The 18,786-nt window shown below is 41.0% G+C and overlaps 1 protein-coding gene across 2 annotated transcripts in view; it reads left to right on the top strand.

Annotated features, from left to right (window-relative positions):
• The window catches only part of tmem87b (transmembrane protein 87B), a 28,219-nt gene extending 11,084 nt beyond the window's left edge, over positions 1 to 17,135 (top strand). Inside the window, exons 9-20 of one of the 2 annotated variants that reach the window (XM_036573626.1) lie at positions 832 to 1,015; positions 2,707 to 2,806; positions 5,079 to 5,172; positions 7,848 to 7,919; positions 8,271 to 8,379; positions 9,633 to 9,691; positions 9,793 to 9,896; positions 12,897 to 12,970; positions 13,052 to 13,119; positions 13,208 to 13,260; positions 15,753 to 15,783; positions 15,889 to 17,135. In XM_036573626.1, coding sequence (XP_036429519.1) covers positions 832 to 1,015; positions 2,707 to 2,806; positions 5,079 to 5,172; positions 7,848 to 7,919; positions 8,271 to 8,379; positions 9,633 to 9,691; positions 9,793 to 9,896; positions 12,897 to 12,970; positions 13,052 to 13,119; positions 13,208 to 13,260; positions 15,753 to 15,783; positions 15,889 to 15,930 — 990 coding nt within the window. In that variant the 3' untranslated portion in view covers positions 15,931 to 17,135. Of the gene's footprint in view, positions 1 to 831; positions 1,016 to 2,706; positions 2,807 to 5,078; positions 5,173 to 5,850; positions 5,923 to 7,847; positions 7,920 to 8,270; positions 8,380 to 9,632; positions 9,692 to 9,792; positions 9,897 to 12,896; positions 12,971 to 13,051; positions 13,120 to 13,207; positions 13,261 to 15,752; positions 15,784 to 15,888 lie in introns of both variants that reach the window. The other variant, XM_036573625.1, reaches the window with a different exon arrangement.
• The last annotated feature ends 1,651 nt before the right edge of the window (positions 17,136 to 18,786 follow it).

The raw sequence follows: 18,786 nt of genomic DNA, 5'->3' as shown, positions 1-18,786 counted from the left end.
GGACACTCAAAATAAAGTGTCACCAAAATATTAAAATACAAAAAGGGGAAAGCAGGTGAACAGTGGCTCTAATTAAATAGCAGCATCAGGAGGGTCAGTTCATGCAGGTGAGGTTTGCACAGCGCTGTACAGCAGGAAGCTCCATGGTGGTCAAACTGCCAGAAGGCTGGCAAGCAGTGTCCACCCGATCAGGGCAGATAAAGAACAGCATTAGACCCACAGGATGGGCAGCTGTTCAACTCAGCAAAGAAACACACGGACAGTTCTTTGTGTTAATACAGACTGATAACAGTTTACAGTGTTAAAGGAGAGCAGCAGGTCGAGCTACTACAGCCTCACTAAAAGGAGAGACTGAAAGTAACAGAGTCATGAGGCTCCCTGAGATGTCGGCGCCCCTCTGCTCCACCGTCAGCAAACCTGAGTGAGCGCCTGAGAGCAGCTGGACGACAGCACCAACACTCCCAGTTTACCATAATACTTCGTTTTATACATGTTTTGTTGAAGTAAAAATAAGTTAACACATCCTCAGAGAACACACTTCTGCACATTTTTATGCACAGTTACTGTTTACTTTCTGAATTGAATATAGCATGTGCAAAAGTAATAGCACGTGTAAATTGTGCGCTAGAATTAGCAGAAAAATTATGTTTGTTCCCTGTTAATTTATTGTCGCTTCATTTGAACAGAGATGATCAAACTGTTGCATATGGCTGTAGCAGGAGACACTGAAATATGTAACTTCCAATTTTTTGTCAACGTACATGGCTGTGACTGAGTAAAGCATCTGTGCGTGTGTTTACATTGTCTAATTTGTCTAATTATCCCCCACAGTTCTACATGGTGATGTGTATCATTTACATCTTGTACGCTCTGATGTGGTTCGTCTGGGCCTCCTGCTATTGGAAAGACCTGCTACGCATCCAGTTCTGGATAGCTGGAGTGATCTTCCTGGGCATGGTGGAGATGGCGGTCTTCTGCGCTGAGTACGAGAACACTAACGCCGTGGGCTCAGCATGTGAGTGTTATTGAGATCGCAGGTCGTTATCGAAATAGCTTCAGGGTATTTACAAAGTGACTTTTTTCTCTATATTATCTAATATTCAAATATTCTTTATGAATAAGATAAGCTGAAATTTATTTGTTATTGACTTTCATAATCAGATAAAAGCTGTATAAATACTATTAGTTTGTTTATTAATTATTAATCGTTTTAATTTAGATTCAATGAAATGCGACCAGTAGTAGCATAAAGGCTTTAAATAGCTAATTTTACTGAATATTCGTTTCCGACCTGGATTTTGCATTGTGATAAAGAATGCCACAATATACTTTACTCAGTGTATCAACAACTGCATGTTCGCTATATGGCCAAAAGTATGTGGACACTTATACATCACACCTAGATGAGCATGTTGGACGTCCCATTCTAAATCCAGAGGCATTAATATGGAGTTGGTCCCCCTTTGCAGCTCTAACAGCTTCCACTCTTCTGGGAAGTTTTCCACAAGATGTTGGAGAGAGTCTGTGGGAATTTCTGCCTAATAGTCAAAAGAGCATTTGTGAGGTCAGACACTGATGTTGGACAAGAGGGCCTGGCTCACAATCCACGTTCCAGTTCATCCCATTTATGCTATATTAAGATTAATATCACTTTCATTAGAGAAATAAATATTTTCCATTACATCATATATTATTATTGCTGTTAGATGTACAGTGCTTTATCACGTATCATAAAAGTGACTTAGGCCCAGTCCCAGTTCTTCTTTTGTTTTTGAGTTTTTCCTTGCCCCTTTGAACTGAGTTACAGGGTAGTGGTTGAAATCTCCCCTCTGAAATGGGACCCTCAAATAAAAAGAGCATCACTTCATTAACAGCTACCAGCGCTGCTCTGTAGGCGACCCTGCCAGTCTGCAGTGACAGCAGAGGAGGGTAAAGTTCAGCTCCTCACTGCTGGGCTTTAGTTACATTTAGGGCATCATAAGCCTTCAAAGAGGGGGGCAATTATTTATTATCACCCACCCCTAATTCTTCAGTGATATGAAGCTGAAGTCAGATATTCACCAGATTCTTGTTAGAATTTTCCCGTTCCACCTTAAATGGAGCAGCAGTTACATTCTGGCGCTTCAGGCATCAGAACCGCTGGACTATTTAAGGTGGAATGGGAAAGTTAGCTAGCTAGCTACCGAAACATTAGCATGGTATTTTTTTTTATGCTTGTTATGAAGAAAACGAGCATAATACACTGAAACGACATTAAACTTAAGATAATTAAGATAATATGATGGCTATGGTAATTTTTTAACTGAGAAAATTCTCACATTTGTGTGTTTTTTTTTTTTGGTCTTCCATTGGGTTTTGCATTGTTGTCACTAATAATATAATAGTAAATGCTAAATATACAGTATATAAACAAATGTATGTTTTCTTAAGCATCTAATAAATATAAACCAACAAATGAATGCCATCTAGCCAAGCTGAGTATGTTTTATTTGAGGCACAGAACACAGATTTTACCAAAATAAAATATTTTTAAAATGTAATTGTATAAATATCGGGACTTATAAGTGAGTTAGGTTAGATAGATTAGTATCTGTATGGGCCGATACTAAAGGATCAGGTATTGGTATCGTTATCGAAAGGGAAAAAGTGGTATCAGTGCATCCCTACTCAATATGTACCAGTTAATGTTCCTCTTTCTTTCCACAGCTCAAGGCTTGCTGGTGTTTGCTGAGCTCATCTCGGCCCTCAAGAGGACTCTTGCTCGACTCTTGGTCATCATTGTCAGCCTGGGCTATGGCATAGTCAAGTGGGTGGATCAACTTTAAATTAGTACAGTCATGATTAGGCCAGTCGCTGTTATTACATAATCGCCCAGATAATCACTGACCTAAAGTCGTTTTTCACAGTTGTTAGATTTCACAGTCATGTTGTGCTGCAACAGTGTGAATAGGGTGTGTTGGCAAATTATTGTGAATAAAAGAAAAGCAGTTGATTCATTCATTACGAAAAGAAAGCAGTAAATGTATTCATTGAGAAATTCTGGGGCTCATGACGACAAAAACACAATTCTAGCTTCTAACTTGGTGCTCTAGCATGTTTAGAGGGCAGCGCTGGGTAATGTTATGGTATGCAGCTAATGCTGACCATACACTAAAAGACTTTTGAAAGACTAAAGTCTGACACCCTCTCACATCTAAACACAGTGTCACAGTTTTTATTCTGAGACTATGATTTTGCAAAGACTAGGAATCTTGCAGTGTCACTATTTACTTAAGTAATTAGATTTTTGAGATGATCAAGCAGAGAAACACTGTTCTTTCCACTCTGTAGTGGTACAGATGGGAAGATACGTTGGCTGAGCATGTAAAGATCTGGGGCCCAGTATGTATTATATTCTGGCAGATCATCACCCAGTTTTTTTTTTATTTTAACCTGTAAAATGTGCATTTATTTATTTTTTTATTTGACATAAAGATTTACATATCAACAAAACATGCAGCGATTCAGCATTGTTGATTGGGTAAACTAAACCATAAACAACAAACAAACAAAATAAGAAACCAGTGTAACAGAAAGCAAAAAAAAACAAACATTGATGATTCTTCAGTTATGCCATTCTTAAAGTCCTCTGCACGTTTCCTTACATCAAAAACAGGCATTAAAACAGCCAGTTTACATTTAAAGTTAATATGATTATTGTTTTAAAGTGGAGCAGACTTGCTGTTTTTTTTTTTTAAACAGAGATTTCAGTCTCTTGCGCATACATTTTCTCCCTTTATCACTCAATATCTCTCTCTCTCTCTCTCTCTCTCTCTCTCTCTCTCTCTCTCTCTCTCCTCTCTCTCTCTCTCTATCACACTGCACGCGCACACTTGCTCGACTGCTCGCTCGCTCTCTCGCGCCCTTGGCACGTCACTATTTGCATGAGCCATGACTTAAAACTTACGATAACATTAAACACGGTTGATTTTGTCGCAGTGTCAAAACGAGAAAAAGACCGACTTAAGACCGTCATCCTGACCACCTCACACTACCCGATCAAGATGATGCGAGCACGACACAACTCCAACAGGACTCTCATGATTTTATTCTCACATTGATCATTTATCAGCGACAATGAAATGGCTTCAAAAGTCGTTTAATCGTGATGTTTTTAGCATGTCTGCCTTGCTTGACTTTAATTTGTGTACCTGTACACAGGCCTGTGGGCCTGTACTCAGGGGGGGAGGCAGTAGTTCGTAGTGGGCCGTAAACGGCGCTAAAACATAAGTGGAAAAACGATTAACTTAAGCCTAATAATAAAATATCTAAGAATCATACAATTCCAAATTATAAGCAATATGAATATTATTAGAGACGCATAAATAAAAACATTGCAGTCGCAGACTAATTAAACGTCATCAGTTTGAGACGACGCAGCCAACGCCGCGCAGTGCTGAAAGTCAGCGAGCCAGAGATGGAGAGGGCGCTGTCTCCTACCTTGTCCAGTGCAGAACGATCAAACTTTTTCTTTAGTTCGCTCTGTTTTGACGTGTGTAAACATTCCACTCGTATTCGGGTCTGCAGCAAACAGCTGAACTGATCGGGCAAAAACCTGCGGGTCTTGGCCCGCTTCCAACCGAGCCCTGTTCAGTTCACTGCTGGTGGGACGCATTTTATGATCAAACAACGGAATTCATCAGTAGAGCCAGCTTTCCTCTTCCTCTAGCAGCGCAACAGCACTGTACTGTTTTTTTTTGTTTTTTTTTTAAGTTGATTTTAGTTTTTCTGTGGGCCGCTGTGCTTTATAGTCAGGTGGGCTTTGGGGTAGAAAAGGTTGAAAACCCCTGCTATAAAGTAAACACAGCTAGCAGTTAAGCTGGCTAACCAGCCAATTTGGGCACTTCAGGCTTGTATTTTTAATCATTTCAAACAATGAACAAGAAGACAAATCGTTAATCCTAATTATTTAATTATTTGGCTAGAATTTCATGACCGTGAGAGCCCTAGTCATGACAGAACTACATTGGATTGGAGGGCATGTTACCCTGTTTTTGACTTTGTGTACTGAATTTTTATTTTTTTTTTCTCCCCTCTAGGCCTCGTTTGGGAACCGTCATGCACAGAGTCGTGGGGCTGGGTGTGCTTTACTTTGCCTTTGCTGCCATTGAGGGCGTTCTAAGGATTACTGGGGTAAAGTAGGCCTGATTAACTCAGCTGTGAAAGATTCAGCTGTAGGGCAAACTGCTGTAGGCAGTTGTATGCATGCTTTGGAATCTTAGTGCATTTGGAGTAACAGGGAATACGGCTGTTTTACTTACAGTAAACGTAATAGGATTTATCTGGAAGATGTACAGTATTGTGGACCCTTCATTAATTTACATTTAAAGTACACGATTTTTATTTTTTGTATCAAAAACAAATATTTAGCATAAAACGTATTTAACGGAAAAATTATGCAGGACAACTAAATTTAGTATCAGTTTTTTTCACTACTAAATAGTGAAAAAAACTGATTTAAAGCTGTATTCCCTGTGTCCACCTTTTGCCTTTATTACAGCTTTCATTGTTTTTTTTTTGTTTGTTTTTTTTAAGAGATTTCAGTCTTAGACGTTGGTTTTGCATTTTCTGCTTGTTGTAATCTGAGTTTTAACAATTTTTGGAGCTCTAATTTAGACTTTTTCCTTCCTTACACAAATGAATTATCTTATATGTCCTCACAAATATTGTGAGAAAAATTGGTAACTCTTTACTTAATGGTGGGTTTTCACAATATTAATTAAATGAAGAGTTGTTTATGACTTTTGCGCAGTGCTGTACAACAGAAGAAGAGAAAGCAGTTTTCTTATATGTTTTTTGTTGGTCTGAAAGGGTCGGGACAATGGACCAGCTCTGATCACTGCCATTGTACTGGCTGTGTTTGATTCCTGCGGCATTTGGTTCATATCCTTCCATTCGCTTTGCTTTTACACTTCAACTGTAGAGATATAGCTAAAATGAGAGTGAAGTGGTCAATTATAGCTATAATTTTAGGCCTGTAATATGGCAGCGTACTTCTTCCATAAATACATGTAGCAGCCATAGAGTGTGTTACAGTTAGAGTTATTACGTTAGGAGTTATTCATGTTTACTGTCGAATATTTAATATAAATACTTTTATTTATAATTATACTAATCAAACCGACTGTGGATCAGAATATGGCCGGACCAATATTTCGTGGCTGATATCGAATTTAGAGGGCTAAAAATTTAGATAATCAATAATATCGGCAGATATCACACTTCTTAAACTTAATGAAACTCTCTGTCTCAAATAATGTATTGTAGTCTGGTCGCGAAGCTACCCAGAATGCTTTGTGCTTTTGGTTTCTGATAATCACCTCTAACTGTTATCTTTCAAAAGTTCTCTTGATTATCTGTTATAACATGTTATTCTCAAGCTAGTGCTTAGGTTAGGATTTCTTTAGTTTTCATACATATATAGTTTTCCTTCATACATATATTTTCATTATTATTACTATCATTATTATTACCATATTCAGTTTGACTACATGATGTAGACCCCAATATAAAAATATGGCCTCATGTTTTGTTTTTTTAATCATATTCATTTTATGTTTTGTGTACAAAATTTTAAGTTTGTATGACAGTAGTTTTCCATAAACAGTATTTTTCTTCCGTTTGAAAACAAGATTTTTATATGTAAGATGTGTATTGAATAGTAGTTGTGTTTGTAAATTAAATTATAAACATGTTATCAACTCCTAGATTGCCGAGCACACAGAAGCAACCCTGTCAGTCATATTTCAGACAGAGTTCTGCATTCTTAAAGACAGAAACCGCAATAACAGGAGCCGATTAATGGATTGGTGTCAGACTTTTGATGTCTGTGACAGAAAAAACTGTTTTTTGTGTGGACAGGAGGCCAAAACTCAGAGAGGAAATTTGTTTTTGAAAATATCCAGCTATGTGTGGACAGGCCTAAGGTTCTCGTGTCTGGGATATTGAGTCTGAATCCTGGCAGTGCCACAGTTAAAAAATAAATAAAGGGCTCCCGAGTGGCGCAACCGTCTAAGCGCTGGCCCTATCATCAGGAGATCGCGAGTTCGAACCCTGGTGATGCTGCAGCCGTCCGTAGCCGGGAGTCTGAGAGAGAACAATTGGCCTCGCTCTCTCTGGGTGGGTGGGGTGGCCCCCCCTTCTCCCCCCATCACTCACTCAGCGCGATGCTAGTCAGCGCAGGCGTCTGCGTAACAGATCTGGTGGTTCTTTCCTCAGAGCGCGTTCAGCTGTCCAGTGACGTTGCGTGAGCGGCAGTTTGAAAAGAAGCTGTGGTGCTTCACAGGTCTCGGAGGAAGCCTGTGTTAGCCTTCACCCTCCTAGCGTTGATAGCATCGTGTGATTGGGGGAGTCCTAACTAGCGGGTGGAATTGGAGACGACTAAATTGGGGAGAAAAATCTGGTAAAAATAAATAAATAAATAAATAAAATAAACAAATAAGATGCTAATGATTGGTGATATTGTTGGCCAAAATGGATAGTACGGATAATGTGAAATATGGGCCGAAATTATCAGCCACCCGATAAATCGGTCTGGCCCTTGATCTGCTTAACCTTTACCAAATCCTCACTCAGGATCTAAGTTTTTTTGTGCTCTATTTGATGATAATTTGTCGTTTAACTGGTTTCGGATGAACAGGGTTGTAAAATTGTGGTGATTGATTATCTGAACAGGCTGTCAGTTTCCTGAACTCTGATGGAAAGGGTTATTTTTTCTGTCTCCCTAGTTGCCCCTTTCACTCATGCTTGTTTTCTCCTCCTTTCTTACTCTCCCCCTCTTTCCTTTTCCTCCTCTGCATTTCTCTCAGGCTAAAGACTCTGACCTGGCCTTGCTGGCCAACATTCTCCTGACACTGCTTGACTCCTGTCTGTGTTGGTGGATATCCTTTTGGGTTGACTCCTCCGGTACCTGTGCTGGGGCCTCCACTGTCCTCTCCCCACTCCCATCATGATCTCTGCATGCTGACTCCAACACCTGGAGTTTTTTTAAAGACTACTTTACCCAAAAAGACTAACAGAAATGAATGCTAATGGGGTTCAGAATGCAGAATGTTGAAGGACCCCCTCTAGCTTTCAGTGTTAACATTTTTGAGTAAAGTATTCCTTTAAAATGTCTGTCAGACTTGATTTGATCCATTTTAATTAGTCTCCGTTCTCTTTTAGTTGTTTCAATGTTGTCTGCAAGTTATTGGTGATCTTTTTCGTATGTTATTTCCTTGACTTCTTCTCAAATATTTGTGAGTCTAGCACAAACTATAAAGACACTAAAGCTCAGGAGAAACCCAGTGAAGTTGTCGTTGTACAGACATTTCACCAATACCCTCATCTTCGCTGTAATTGGTAAGTATAAAACAAGACAAAATAGAAAATGGTTGAATGTGAAATTTTCCCAAGCATACAGTTTTTGGACAAAAGTACTGGGACACCTCCACATTACACCTACAGGAGCTTTTATGAATCCCATTCTAAATCTATAGGCATTAATATGGAGTTGGTCCCCCTTTGCAGCTCTAACAGTTTCCACTCTTCTGGGAAGCTTTATATAAGATCTTGGAGAGAGTCTGTGGGAATTTCTGCTCATTCATCCAGAAGAGCATTTGTGAGGTCAGGCACTGATGTTGGACGAGAGGGTCTGGCTCACAATCTCCATTCTAATTCATCCCAAAGGTGTTTGATGGGGTTGAGGTCAGGGCTCTGTGAGGGCCAGTCAAGTTCTTCCACACCAAACTCACCCAGCCAGAACAGGTTCTTCCCCAAACTGTTCCCACAGAGTTGGAAGCAAAGGATTGTCTGAAATGTCTTGTTCTGCTGAAGCACTAAGATTTACCTTCACTGGAACTAAGGGTTCTAGACCAACCCCTGAAAAACAGCCCCATATCATCATCCCTCCTCCACCAAACTCTACAGCTGGCACAGTGCAGTCAGGCAGGTAATGTTCTCCTGGCATTCGCCAAACCCAGACTCGTCCATCAGACTGACAGATAGAGAAGTGTGATTCGTCACTCCACAGAATACATTTCCACTGCTCCAGAGTCCAGTGGAGGTGCTTTACACCCCTCCATCCAACGCTTGGCTTACATTCTGATCTTAGGCTTGTGTGTAGCTGTTTAGCCATGGAAACCCGGTTCCTGAACGTCCTGACACAGTTATTTCACTGATTTTGTTTCCAGAGCTAATTTGGAATTCATTGGTGAGTGATTCAACAGAGGATAGGCACTGTTATAGGATAGGCTTCGTGGCTGAGCTGTTGTTGCTCCTAGACACTTCCATTTTACAGTAATAGGACTTACAGTTGTCTGGGGCAGATCTAGCAGGGCAGAAATTTCACAAACTGACTTAAAGCAGTGGTGCCATCCTAAGACAGAGCCATGTTTAAAGTCACTGAGCTCGTCAGTATGACCCATTCTCAAGACTGCAAGGCTGTGTGCTTAATATGATCCACCTGTTAGCAATGAGTGTGGCTGAAACACCTGAACTCAGTAATTAGGAGGGGTGTACCAATACTTTTGTCCATATAGTGTATGTAGAGTTGATGTATTGCACGTTTTGTCTGTATACATTGCGTAAACTTTTCAATTGTTTTTTATTTTCAGCCTCTATTATTTTTATGGTTTGGACGACCAAAAAATTCTGGTTAGCAGGCTGTCAGGCTGTGAGTATCTGATACACTGTAGGTTTTGCTATAGGTGTTCGTCAGTTAAATGTGCATTCTGTATCAGCAAGGACTAACCTGTATGTGATCTTTGTCAGCAGGACTGGATGGAGCTCTGGGTCGATGATGCCTTCTGGAGGTTCCTTTTCTCGATCATACTGCTTGTCATCATGTTTCTCTGGAGACCATCTGCAAATAACCAAAGGCAAGTTCTGACTCCAAGTGACTTGTATGTGGATTGTAACCTTATAAGATATTAACCACATGCATTTACACTTCAAATGCGTCGTCAGTTAGTCAGATTGTAATCTGATTGCGCGGAATATGCGAATCGTCTCATATACAACAACCAAGGCATGGACTCTACAAGTCCGCTGAAGGTGCCCTGTGGTCTCTGGCACATCAAATGGATGTGGCGTTCTGTAGGTTGTGAGGTGGAGGCGCCGCGAATCAGACCTGTTCGAGCACATTGCACAGATGCTCAATCAGATTGAGATCTGAGGAAGTTGGGCAGCCAGGGCAGCATGGGGCTGGGCGATAAAACGATAACGATAAGTATCGCGATATAATTTTCCTCGATAGAGCGATAAGACAGGTTCGATAAATGTTCGATATAATACACCACTCTCACACTTCCATGTTTTAGCGAAAGCCCTGGTGGCGTTTTCTACTGCAAGGAAAGCGACACTACTCTGCTGTCGCCAGGAGAGGGCGCACTTCTGAGTTTTTCGACTTGATTAGAGAGGGAGGGGGCCACGAGTAAAAAAAAGGGTCGCCTAATACACTTTAGGAACATGTGAAACGCGGAGTTATACAGTCCCTGTTTGAGTGGAGCGACCAGCGGTCTGTTCTCCTGTGACCGAGTCTGAGTGACGAGGTCAGTGGTGTAACTGTACTGACCTACGGTGAACTCACCTCTTTCTGTACATCCTAACAACTTCAGCGGTGTTAAATCACGTCTGCAGCGCCGTGTTACAGCGCCAAACCGTCATATTTTAGTATTAGTGCATTCTCGAGCAACGAAAGTGAAAGAAAGAAGTGGTTCATGTTGAAAGTAAACTGAGGAAGCTGTGAGGCACTGGAGAGCGGGAGAGCGCTATCTTTCCAGGCTAGGTTAGCTGTTTTTTGCTGCTGGTTAACTTGAAGCGGCGCTCCGGCACAACACGGTGAATTGATGATACGGTAGATCAAACAAGATACAAAATCACCGCTTTCAGTTTAAACATGCCTAAAAGGAGGACTCTGTGACTGGTGTGAGAGATTCACACTGCAGATAACGTTTTTACACAGCGAGCGTCAGATATACTGCGGTTCACCCCTTAAACTACTACGATAGCATAGAGAAACCCAGCCGTCTAGCTGGTGTCTGAATACTGTGATCTGCTCTGACATGGCTGTGGTAGGAGTGACAGCAGTGACCTACCGAACCGAGTTGACGTTGTTGAGAAACTAAAGAGTTTAGCTCTGTTGTTGGCCACTTGTTTAGCATTTGTAGCGGGGTAGCCGAGCGCTCGACACCAGACAGCTAAAAATAATCTGTTTTCTTTATTAAATCATGACTATTACAAAAATTGCAGCTGTGCTTTTCCAGCTGATAAAAACAGCTCAGAAACTTTCTCCCACTGTCCCAAGACAGATTAGTGAAATGTTCCACTGTTTGGTGAGTGTTTGTCATGATCGGACCATAAGTGATAGTTTAAAACCATAAGTGATAGTTTCAAACGTGAAAGAAATCATGATTTGACAATTATCGCGATATGTATCGATATCGAACGATATGAGTTTTGTTTATCGTGATAACGTTTTTGGCCATATCGCCCAGCTCTAGGGCAACACCTTGTCCTCTTTTCCAAGGTCAAACGGTTCTGAGCATGGAGGGTAACCATTCCAGTGGCTTTTCCACATGGACGCGGTTTGACGCGGAATGCTTAAAAAGCGGCCTCAACCCGTTTTTTTTCGGCATGGGTAGCTAACCATCCTCGGGGCCTCAAAACCGTTTGGTGGGGTGACGTGAAGGCGTAGCTGTTCGCTGATTGCTTCTGTCAGTGTTGTGCCACCTCATCCTGCTGCGGTATTGGTGCTGTAGTGACAGAAAACAGAAATCAAACCTGTTCTGTAGTGTGTTAAGCTGGTGCCTGCTAGGCTAAGCTAACACAAGTGTATGTTGCCTGCCACTGCAGCACAGACTCTTTTTCAGCTAACCAACTCTTAAAAACATTCAGAGGGTAAATACTCATAACAGAGAGTGCAAATTCGAATGTCTGGTGTTTAAGTGACAGAAATAGAAAAAATAGTTCTGTGGTGCTTTGAGCTGTACCCTGCTGGGTGACGCCAGTGCTACCGAAGTTAGCCGGCTGCACGTTCAACCCATTGCAGTACAGGGTGTTTCAGTAGCTGATGCTTAAATAACACCCATGTAGAGGATAAAGAATCTGAGAGCAGCTGAGTGACTGAATTTGGAGTGACAGAGTGATGGGTTTGTGATGGGTTCTGTGTATGTAGCTATGTATGTAGCCTGTTAGTAGTTAGCCACTCATTTCTGTAGGTTTTAATTCAGGATTTCCTGGTCCTGATTTAGCGGCACAACAGATGGAAAAAGAAAATGTAACCGTTCTCGTGAGTCCAGACCAGTGCGGAACGGCACAGTGCAGCCCCAAGTTTTGCCTGACGGTGGAAAAGAGGCACTTGAACTGTTCTTCACATTACTCAAACTGTTCCCTCAACAATGGCCTGTATTCATGAAGCGTCTCAGAGCGGGAATGCTGGAATGCTGATCTAGGATCTGAGAAGAGCCAGACCATAGATCAGTGTTTTTACTCTTAGATGCTTGATGAAAGTGGGCCAGTGTGTGCAGCGTGGCAGGGCGCATTATCCTGCTGAAAGAGACCTCTGCCGTCGGGAGATACTATCGCCACGAGGGATGCACCTGGTTCGCAGTGGGTGTCATGGGTCAAATTGAAGTCCACATGACTGCCGGACCCGGTGTTTCCCAGCAGGACATTGCCCAGAGCATTACACTCCCTCCACTATCTTGTCGTCTTCTCACAGTGCATCCTGGTGCCGTCACCGCCCCAGATAAACGGCGCTCACATACCCAGCCATCCACGTGATTAAGGCCTCTCGCCTGTAATTGGTGGATTTGTGTGTCCGTCTATATTTTGTGTTAGTTTAACCTTGTTCTTTATTGGTTGTGCTGTCTCTGTAGGTACGCATTCACACCTTTGATCGATGACTCGGATGATGAAGAGATTGAAGAGTTCCTGGTGTCTGCAAACATTTGTGAGTAAAATGAACTGGACTGTACATTAAAGCAAGAATGAGACCAAAATAAACTCATCACTATGTTCTTTTTATTTTCAGCTGATGGAATAAAACTGAGAGCATCTAAGACGGAGACTAACGGAACAGCAAAGCCCCCTTCTGGACCGGTCAGTATCACAACCTTCACGTGCCGCGATTAAGATAATACAGAAAACTGGTATGTAGCCTGAATTTAAGCATTTCTTTTGTCTTCAGGATGAAGATTTGAAGTGGGTGGAAGAGAACATTCCTACCTCTTTAACTGATGTGTAAGTAAGAAAGTGATATTCAAACAGTTCCAGACGGTCAAGACTCCTCTTAAAAATGTAGTTCTCTTTTTTGTTCAGTGCTCTACAGCAGTGCTTGTGTTCAAATGGTTTAATAATTCTAACAAACAAAATTTAATCAGAAATTCGCTGCGATTGAGTCCAGTCAATTAAAAAAGAACTGAGTGAGAATTTTATCTGGGAAAACCAGATCATAGAGTTTAACCTAATGTTCCTCATAGAAAATACAAGAAACTTACAGAAACAAACAAAAGAAGCAAAGACGGGCTCCCGAGTGGCGCAACCGTCTAAGCGTTGGCCCTATCATCAGGAGATCGCAAGTTCGATCCCTGGTGATGCTACAGCCGTCCGTAGCTGGGAGTCCGAGAGAGAACAATTGGCCTCGCTCTCTCTGGGTGGGTGGGATGGCCCCTCCTTCTCCCCCCATCACTCAGCGCGATGCTAGTCAGCGCAGGCGTCTGTTAGCTGACGTAACAGATCTGGCGGTTGGCGCTTTCCTCCGAGCGCGTTCAGCTGTCCAGTGACGTTGCATGAGCGGCAGTTCGAAAAGAAGCGGTGGCTGGTTTCACAGGTCTCGGAGGAAGCCTGTGTTAGCCTTCACCCTCCTAGCGTTGATAGCATCATGTGATTGGGGGAGTCCTAACTAGCGGGTGGAATTAAAGATGACTAAATTGGGGAGAAAATCGGGTAAAAAAAAAAAAGAAGCAAAGACAATTTTTAAAACACAAAAAAATTGGATGCTTTGGAACCCCCCCTTCCCCCCAACCCCTGGGCTGTCCAGTTTTGCCAGTGTTGAAATCTGGCAACCCTAGCTGGGTTATTCTCAGGAACATAACAAATACTGGGACAAATACTTGAAACAATGAAAAAATGACTGAAAAGTAACATCTGTTTTTTTTGGATATACATACAATGATCACATTGCATTTGTTTAAACTGATTTTAGTCATATTTTTCAGTTTAAGTGACCAGTTTCTCATTACTGCAACACAGTAATATGTGAAAATCAACCTGTTAATCTTGTTTTGCTTGCTTTGTTTTCCCTGCAGCCGTGTATCGTGTGGTTAATTATTTTAAAACTGATTATTAAAACAAATGATTGTTTTGCAACATGATATTTTGATGTTTTGTTTCACATCCTTACAGTTAAGTTTTTCTGATTAAAAACGCTAAGAATATATAAATATCGGTCATGAGAATTAGGGGAAAAATGGAAAAATAGAAAAAATGTGTTGTTTCATATTTTTATGGACGTTTTGAGGCAGTTTCGTTAGAATCACCCTGCTGGACGGCCTGTGAAGCTCTTCTACTCTTCTAGACTAGATGCACATTTTTATTTCAGTCTGTTTTCACATGAGCCCCACAGTCATGCTGCACAATCAGAATCTTTATTCACAAAGTGCCAGACGTGCAAGGAGTTTCTCTTGGTGCAGGCGTCAACATAAAATCAAATCATAAAAATAAATATATATCTGTTGTCGGATCAAAACCTCATATCTCCAAAATGGTAACTTTACAGAAGAAGCAAAAAAAAACCTTACTTTTAATGTAAGTCAATGGAACCAGACTTATTTCCAAGTAATTTTGGGTCATTTTTATATGGATGGATGGATCCAATAGCAGTCACACAGCACAGTTATAATAATAAGGGTGATACAATATAAGAAGAATATATACAAGAATATATACCTATCTACAGGCAGATATACAACAAAAAAATATACAGAAATATGCAATAAGATCTATCCTGAGATAAAAAGGCAGTGCAGTAATGATGTACAAGGAGGCGCAGATAACAGCATTTATGACAATACTGAATAAATATGTGCAGATACTGATACTGAAATAAAGTGTCCAGGTTTGGCATGTCCAGATGTGCCTGATGTGCGATAAGGTGTCCGTATGTGCAGATAGATGTGTGTGTGTGTGTGTGTGTGTGTTTATATACATATAATTGCTTTTGTCGGAAGAAAACCTTGTATCTTCATTTTTGATGTTTTTCAGTTTTTGACATAATGTGAAAATGCCTGTTGTCCTTTACATTGTGTGTAAATTTCATGATGAATGAACTAAAAGAAACGACCAAAAATGACTCGGAAACAACTCTGGTTCCATTGACTTACATTAAAAGTAAAGTATGTTTTTGCTTCTCCTGTGAAGTTACCAATTTGGAGATATGAGGTTTTCTTCTGACAACAGTAATATATATATCTTATTGCATATATATATTAGACAGTATGCAAACAGTCTGTGAGTAATGTAGTAAGGGTTGTGATGGGAGTACATTTACAATCCAGTACTGAAGTATATTACATATGTACAGCTAAAGGTGTGAGCAGCAGATATAAAATGTAAATGTAATATTATGATGTGAATATTTGCAATATATTAACTGCATATGTGCACTGACTGCAGTAAAAGCATGAAATGTCTTTCATGTCTTTTTCCCCCTCTCTGTTTTTCTTTCATTTCAGTGCTCTGCCTGTTCTTCTCGACTCTGACGAGGTGCGTTACAGCAAGCCGACGAGCTTTACCTGCGCGTAACTATATCGAATAGTGTCAATATTGGAATGAATGTTCTTTCAATGCCTTTCGTTTAACCTCTTGCAGGAAATCATGACTACAAAATACGAGATGTCAAAAATGGAGTGAAAGCACAAATAACTGTCCTCCTCCTGAGATCAAAGATCTGCTGCTGTTCCCACCACTGGTCTTCACCAGCGAGAAAGATGATAAAGAACAGAGAAAAGAGGAGAGAGACTGAGGGGTCAGAGCCCACCGCATGTCCAGAAAAGAACAGGAATCATGCTGATGTCACAGGAGCTTCCTGCCTGACCTGGCAGTGCTTCCGTCTGTATTACCGCCTTTTTTTTCTTTTTTTAAGCGAATCTATTCGCTGTCTGTCCCTCACGTTTGACAGACGTCACATACCGTTCCAATGGATGTAAGCTGATCTCTCTGACCAGAGCCAGTTATTAAACGCGACACTTTTGCACTCTTGATTGTTTGGGGTTCGTGTGTTGGGTAGCGCTTTACACGGACTACATGTTCACAAAGCGTTGGCAGCATATTCATTAACAGTACAGTAACACTCCATTACAGTTACATAATCATTTAGATCATCATAATCATGAATTTAATAACATAATTTAATGAATGGAAAACATACTGAGTGAAATTGGTGTATAGTTCATGATGAAGATAACACTTTATTTGGATAGTCCACTTTAGATGCTTTGTAGATACTTCATTTACTTTCAAGTTACATTTAATTAAATATCTACTAAATTGACCATAATCTTCCTTAACTCTAAGCCTGGCTCTAATCCTAACCTTAACCTCAACCTCAACCTCAGCCCAGCCCACACCCTGGTCCGAATCCTGACCCTAACCCCACCACCGTTTAGAATCAACTACAACTAGTTTGTGAACAATTTGAACATCTGTAGATAATCTTTAGGGGACTGTAGTGGACTTTCCAAATAAAATGAGACCCTGAATTAAAGTCTGTTCAAAGAATAATCAGCCTGTAGACCTCTGTAGCCATTCTGTAGTCATTGTTATTTTCAAAAGTCACCGTTTTCATGCCCTGTGGTCCAGAAAAAAGGTTCTAAATCTGATACGTTTTATTCCGTTTACAGTTTTTCCACTGAATGTCAGTGGATGCTCTGATTGATGAGCAAGTATAAACTTGCTACATCCATGCTGCCCTTCTTGCGCACTGAAAGTAAGGCCCGATCCCATTTCTTCATTTTACCCCTACCCCTTTTTTTGAGTGTCGCCCTAGTAGTAGCATCAGTAGTAGGCCTGGTAGTGGTTGAAATCTTGCCCTGCGAAATGGGACCCTAAAAAATAAATAAAAAATGTTTTCATTAACAGCTACCAGTGCTGCTCTGTAGGCGACCCTGCCGGTCTGCAGTGACAGCAGAGGAGGGTAAAGTTCAGCTCCTCACTGCTGGGCTTTAGTTACATTTAGGGCATCATATGATCTTCAAAGAGGGGGGCAATTATTTATTATCACCCACCCCTAATTCTTCAGTGATATTCTTCAGCTTGTTGATCACATTTTCCCGTTCCACCTTAAATGGTGCAGCAGTTACATTCTGGCGCTTCAGACGTCAGAACTGCTGGACTATTTAAGGTGGAACGGGAAAATTAGCCAGCTACCGAGAGATTTTTTTTTATGCTTGTTATGAAGAAAAGGACCATTAAAACACTGAAACGACATTAAACGATAATATTATCGTAATTTTTTAACAAAGAAAATTCTCACATTTGTGGGTTTCTTTGGTCTCTTGTTCTCCATCTTGCCGGTTTTTCTTTTTTTCTCATAACTCTCTGTTTGGAGTCTCTGAAAAACCCCTGTTTGGAGGGTCATGCAGCTCTAACACTTCACCCCACCCCTCTATCTCAACAAGAATCGGGACCCCCTACCCCTAGACGAGAACACGCAAAACAGAGGGCTAAGTGGTGGGGGCGAGGGGTGAAATGGGACTGGGCCTAAGTCTATCATTAAATGATCACTATCATATAATAACACCAGCTACTCTTGATGTGCTCTACTACTGCCAAAGCGACATAACTACCACACTGGAGAAAGCTTACTGGTTTGTTTGGGGTATTTTTGAGTGCTTGCCTGTTTTATGATGTCAGTTTAGTGCACAGCAGCGTTAGCTTGTATGTAGCAAAATTCGGCTCCTTAACGACCTTGAAACTCAGAGGATCCAGTGATGTTCGGTGGGCAGACATACGTAGGACCAAACGTATCGAGTTTGAAACCATTTTATTTACCGACATGATGGTGGCAGTTTTCAAGAATTTAGTTCTTTTTGTCATAGAGAAACTCAGCGTAGACCCAGAGTTTCTATTATGGGCACCACTGCTAAGCCCACTCGAGATCAAATTTTATTGTTTAATTGTTTGTCGTTAGGCATGTATTTATTGATTCATGCGAGATTTATGCAAATTACAGTACCTCCTCGTACATGAAAGTATTCCTGTAGCCATGCAGTAAAATGACATTAAGGTTCAGGATTGGGTGGAGCTGTTTGAACTTAAGTTTGCGTGTAAAGTCCTCACTAAGACCTCATTTAGCACTAGTTAGTTTCAGACTACACCATAATAAGTTGCACCACCAATTTGTAAATCATGCCTTAACTAGTATCCAGAGAAGTAACTAGTTTCCGATGTTTTCCCCAACAATCACACCTGCTTAAGTGTGAGGTGTGAAAATGTAGTAACTACTAAGCTAGTTTGTGTGAGTTAACTTGTTTTGATTTAGTAATAAGTAAACCTCAACTTAGTAGCCTGCATTTGAACTTGCGTACGGCTGGGGCAACCTGTCCCTGGTTCCTTGCCACTAGGTGGTGCTCTTTTATTTCTTCCTCTACAGTAAAAGTGCTTGAGGCTAACGGCTCAGTATCCAGCTGGAAATGTTACATTATTGAACTGAAACAGTTCATGTAATGTTGAGGAGAGTGAAATGTCATCCATTTGTGCTGTTTTTGT

This window comes from Colossoma macropomum, unplaced genomic scaffold (genome assembly GCF_904425465.1).
Source record: "Colossoma macropomum unplaced genomic scaffold, Colossoma_macropomum, whole genome shotgun sequence".
Classification (NCBI taxonomy): domain Eukaryota; kingdom Metazoa; phylum Chordata; class Actinopteri; order Characiformes; family Serrasalmidae; genus Colossoma; species Colossoma macropomum.
The sequence above is the reverse complement of the archived record's forward strand: the minus strand, read 5'-3'. Positions and strand labels throughout refer to the sequence as shown.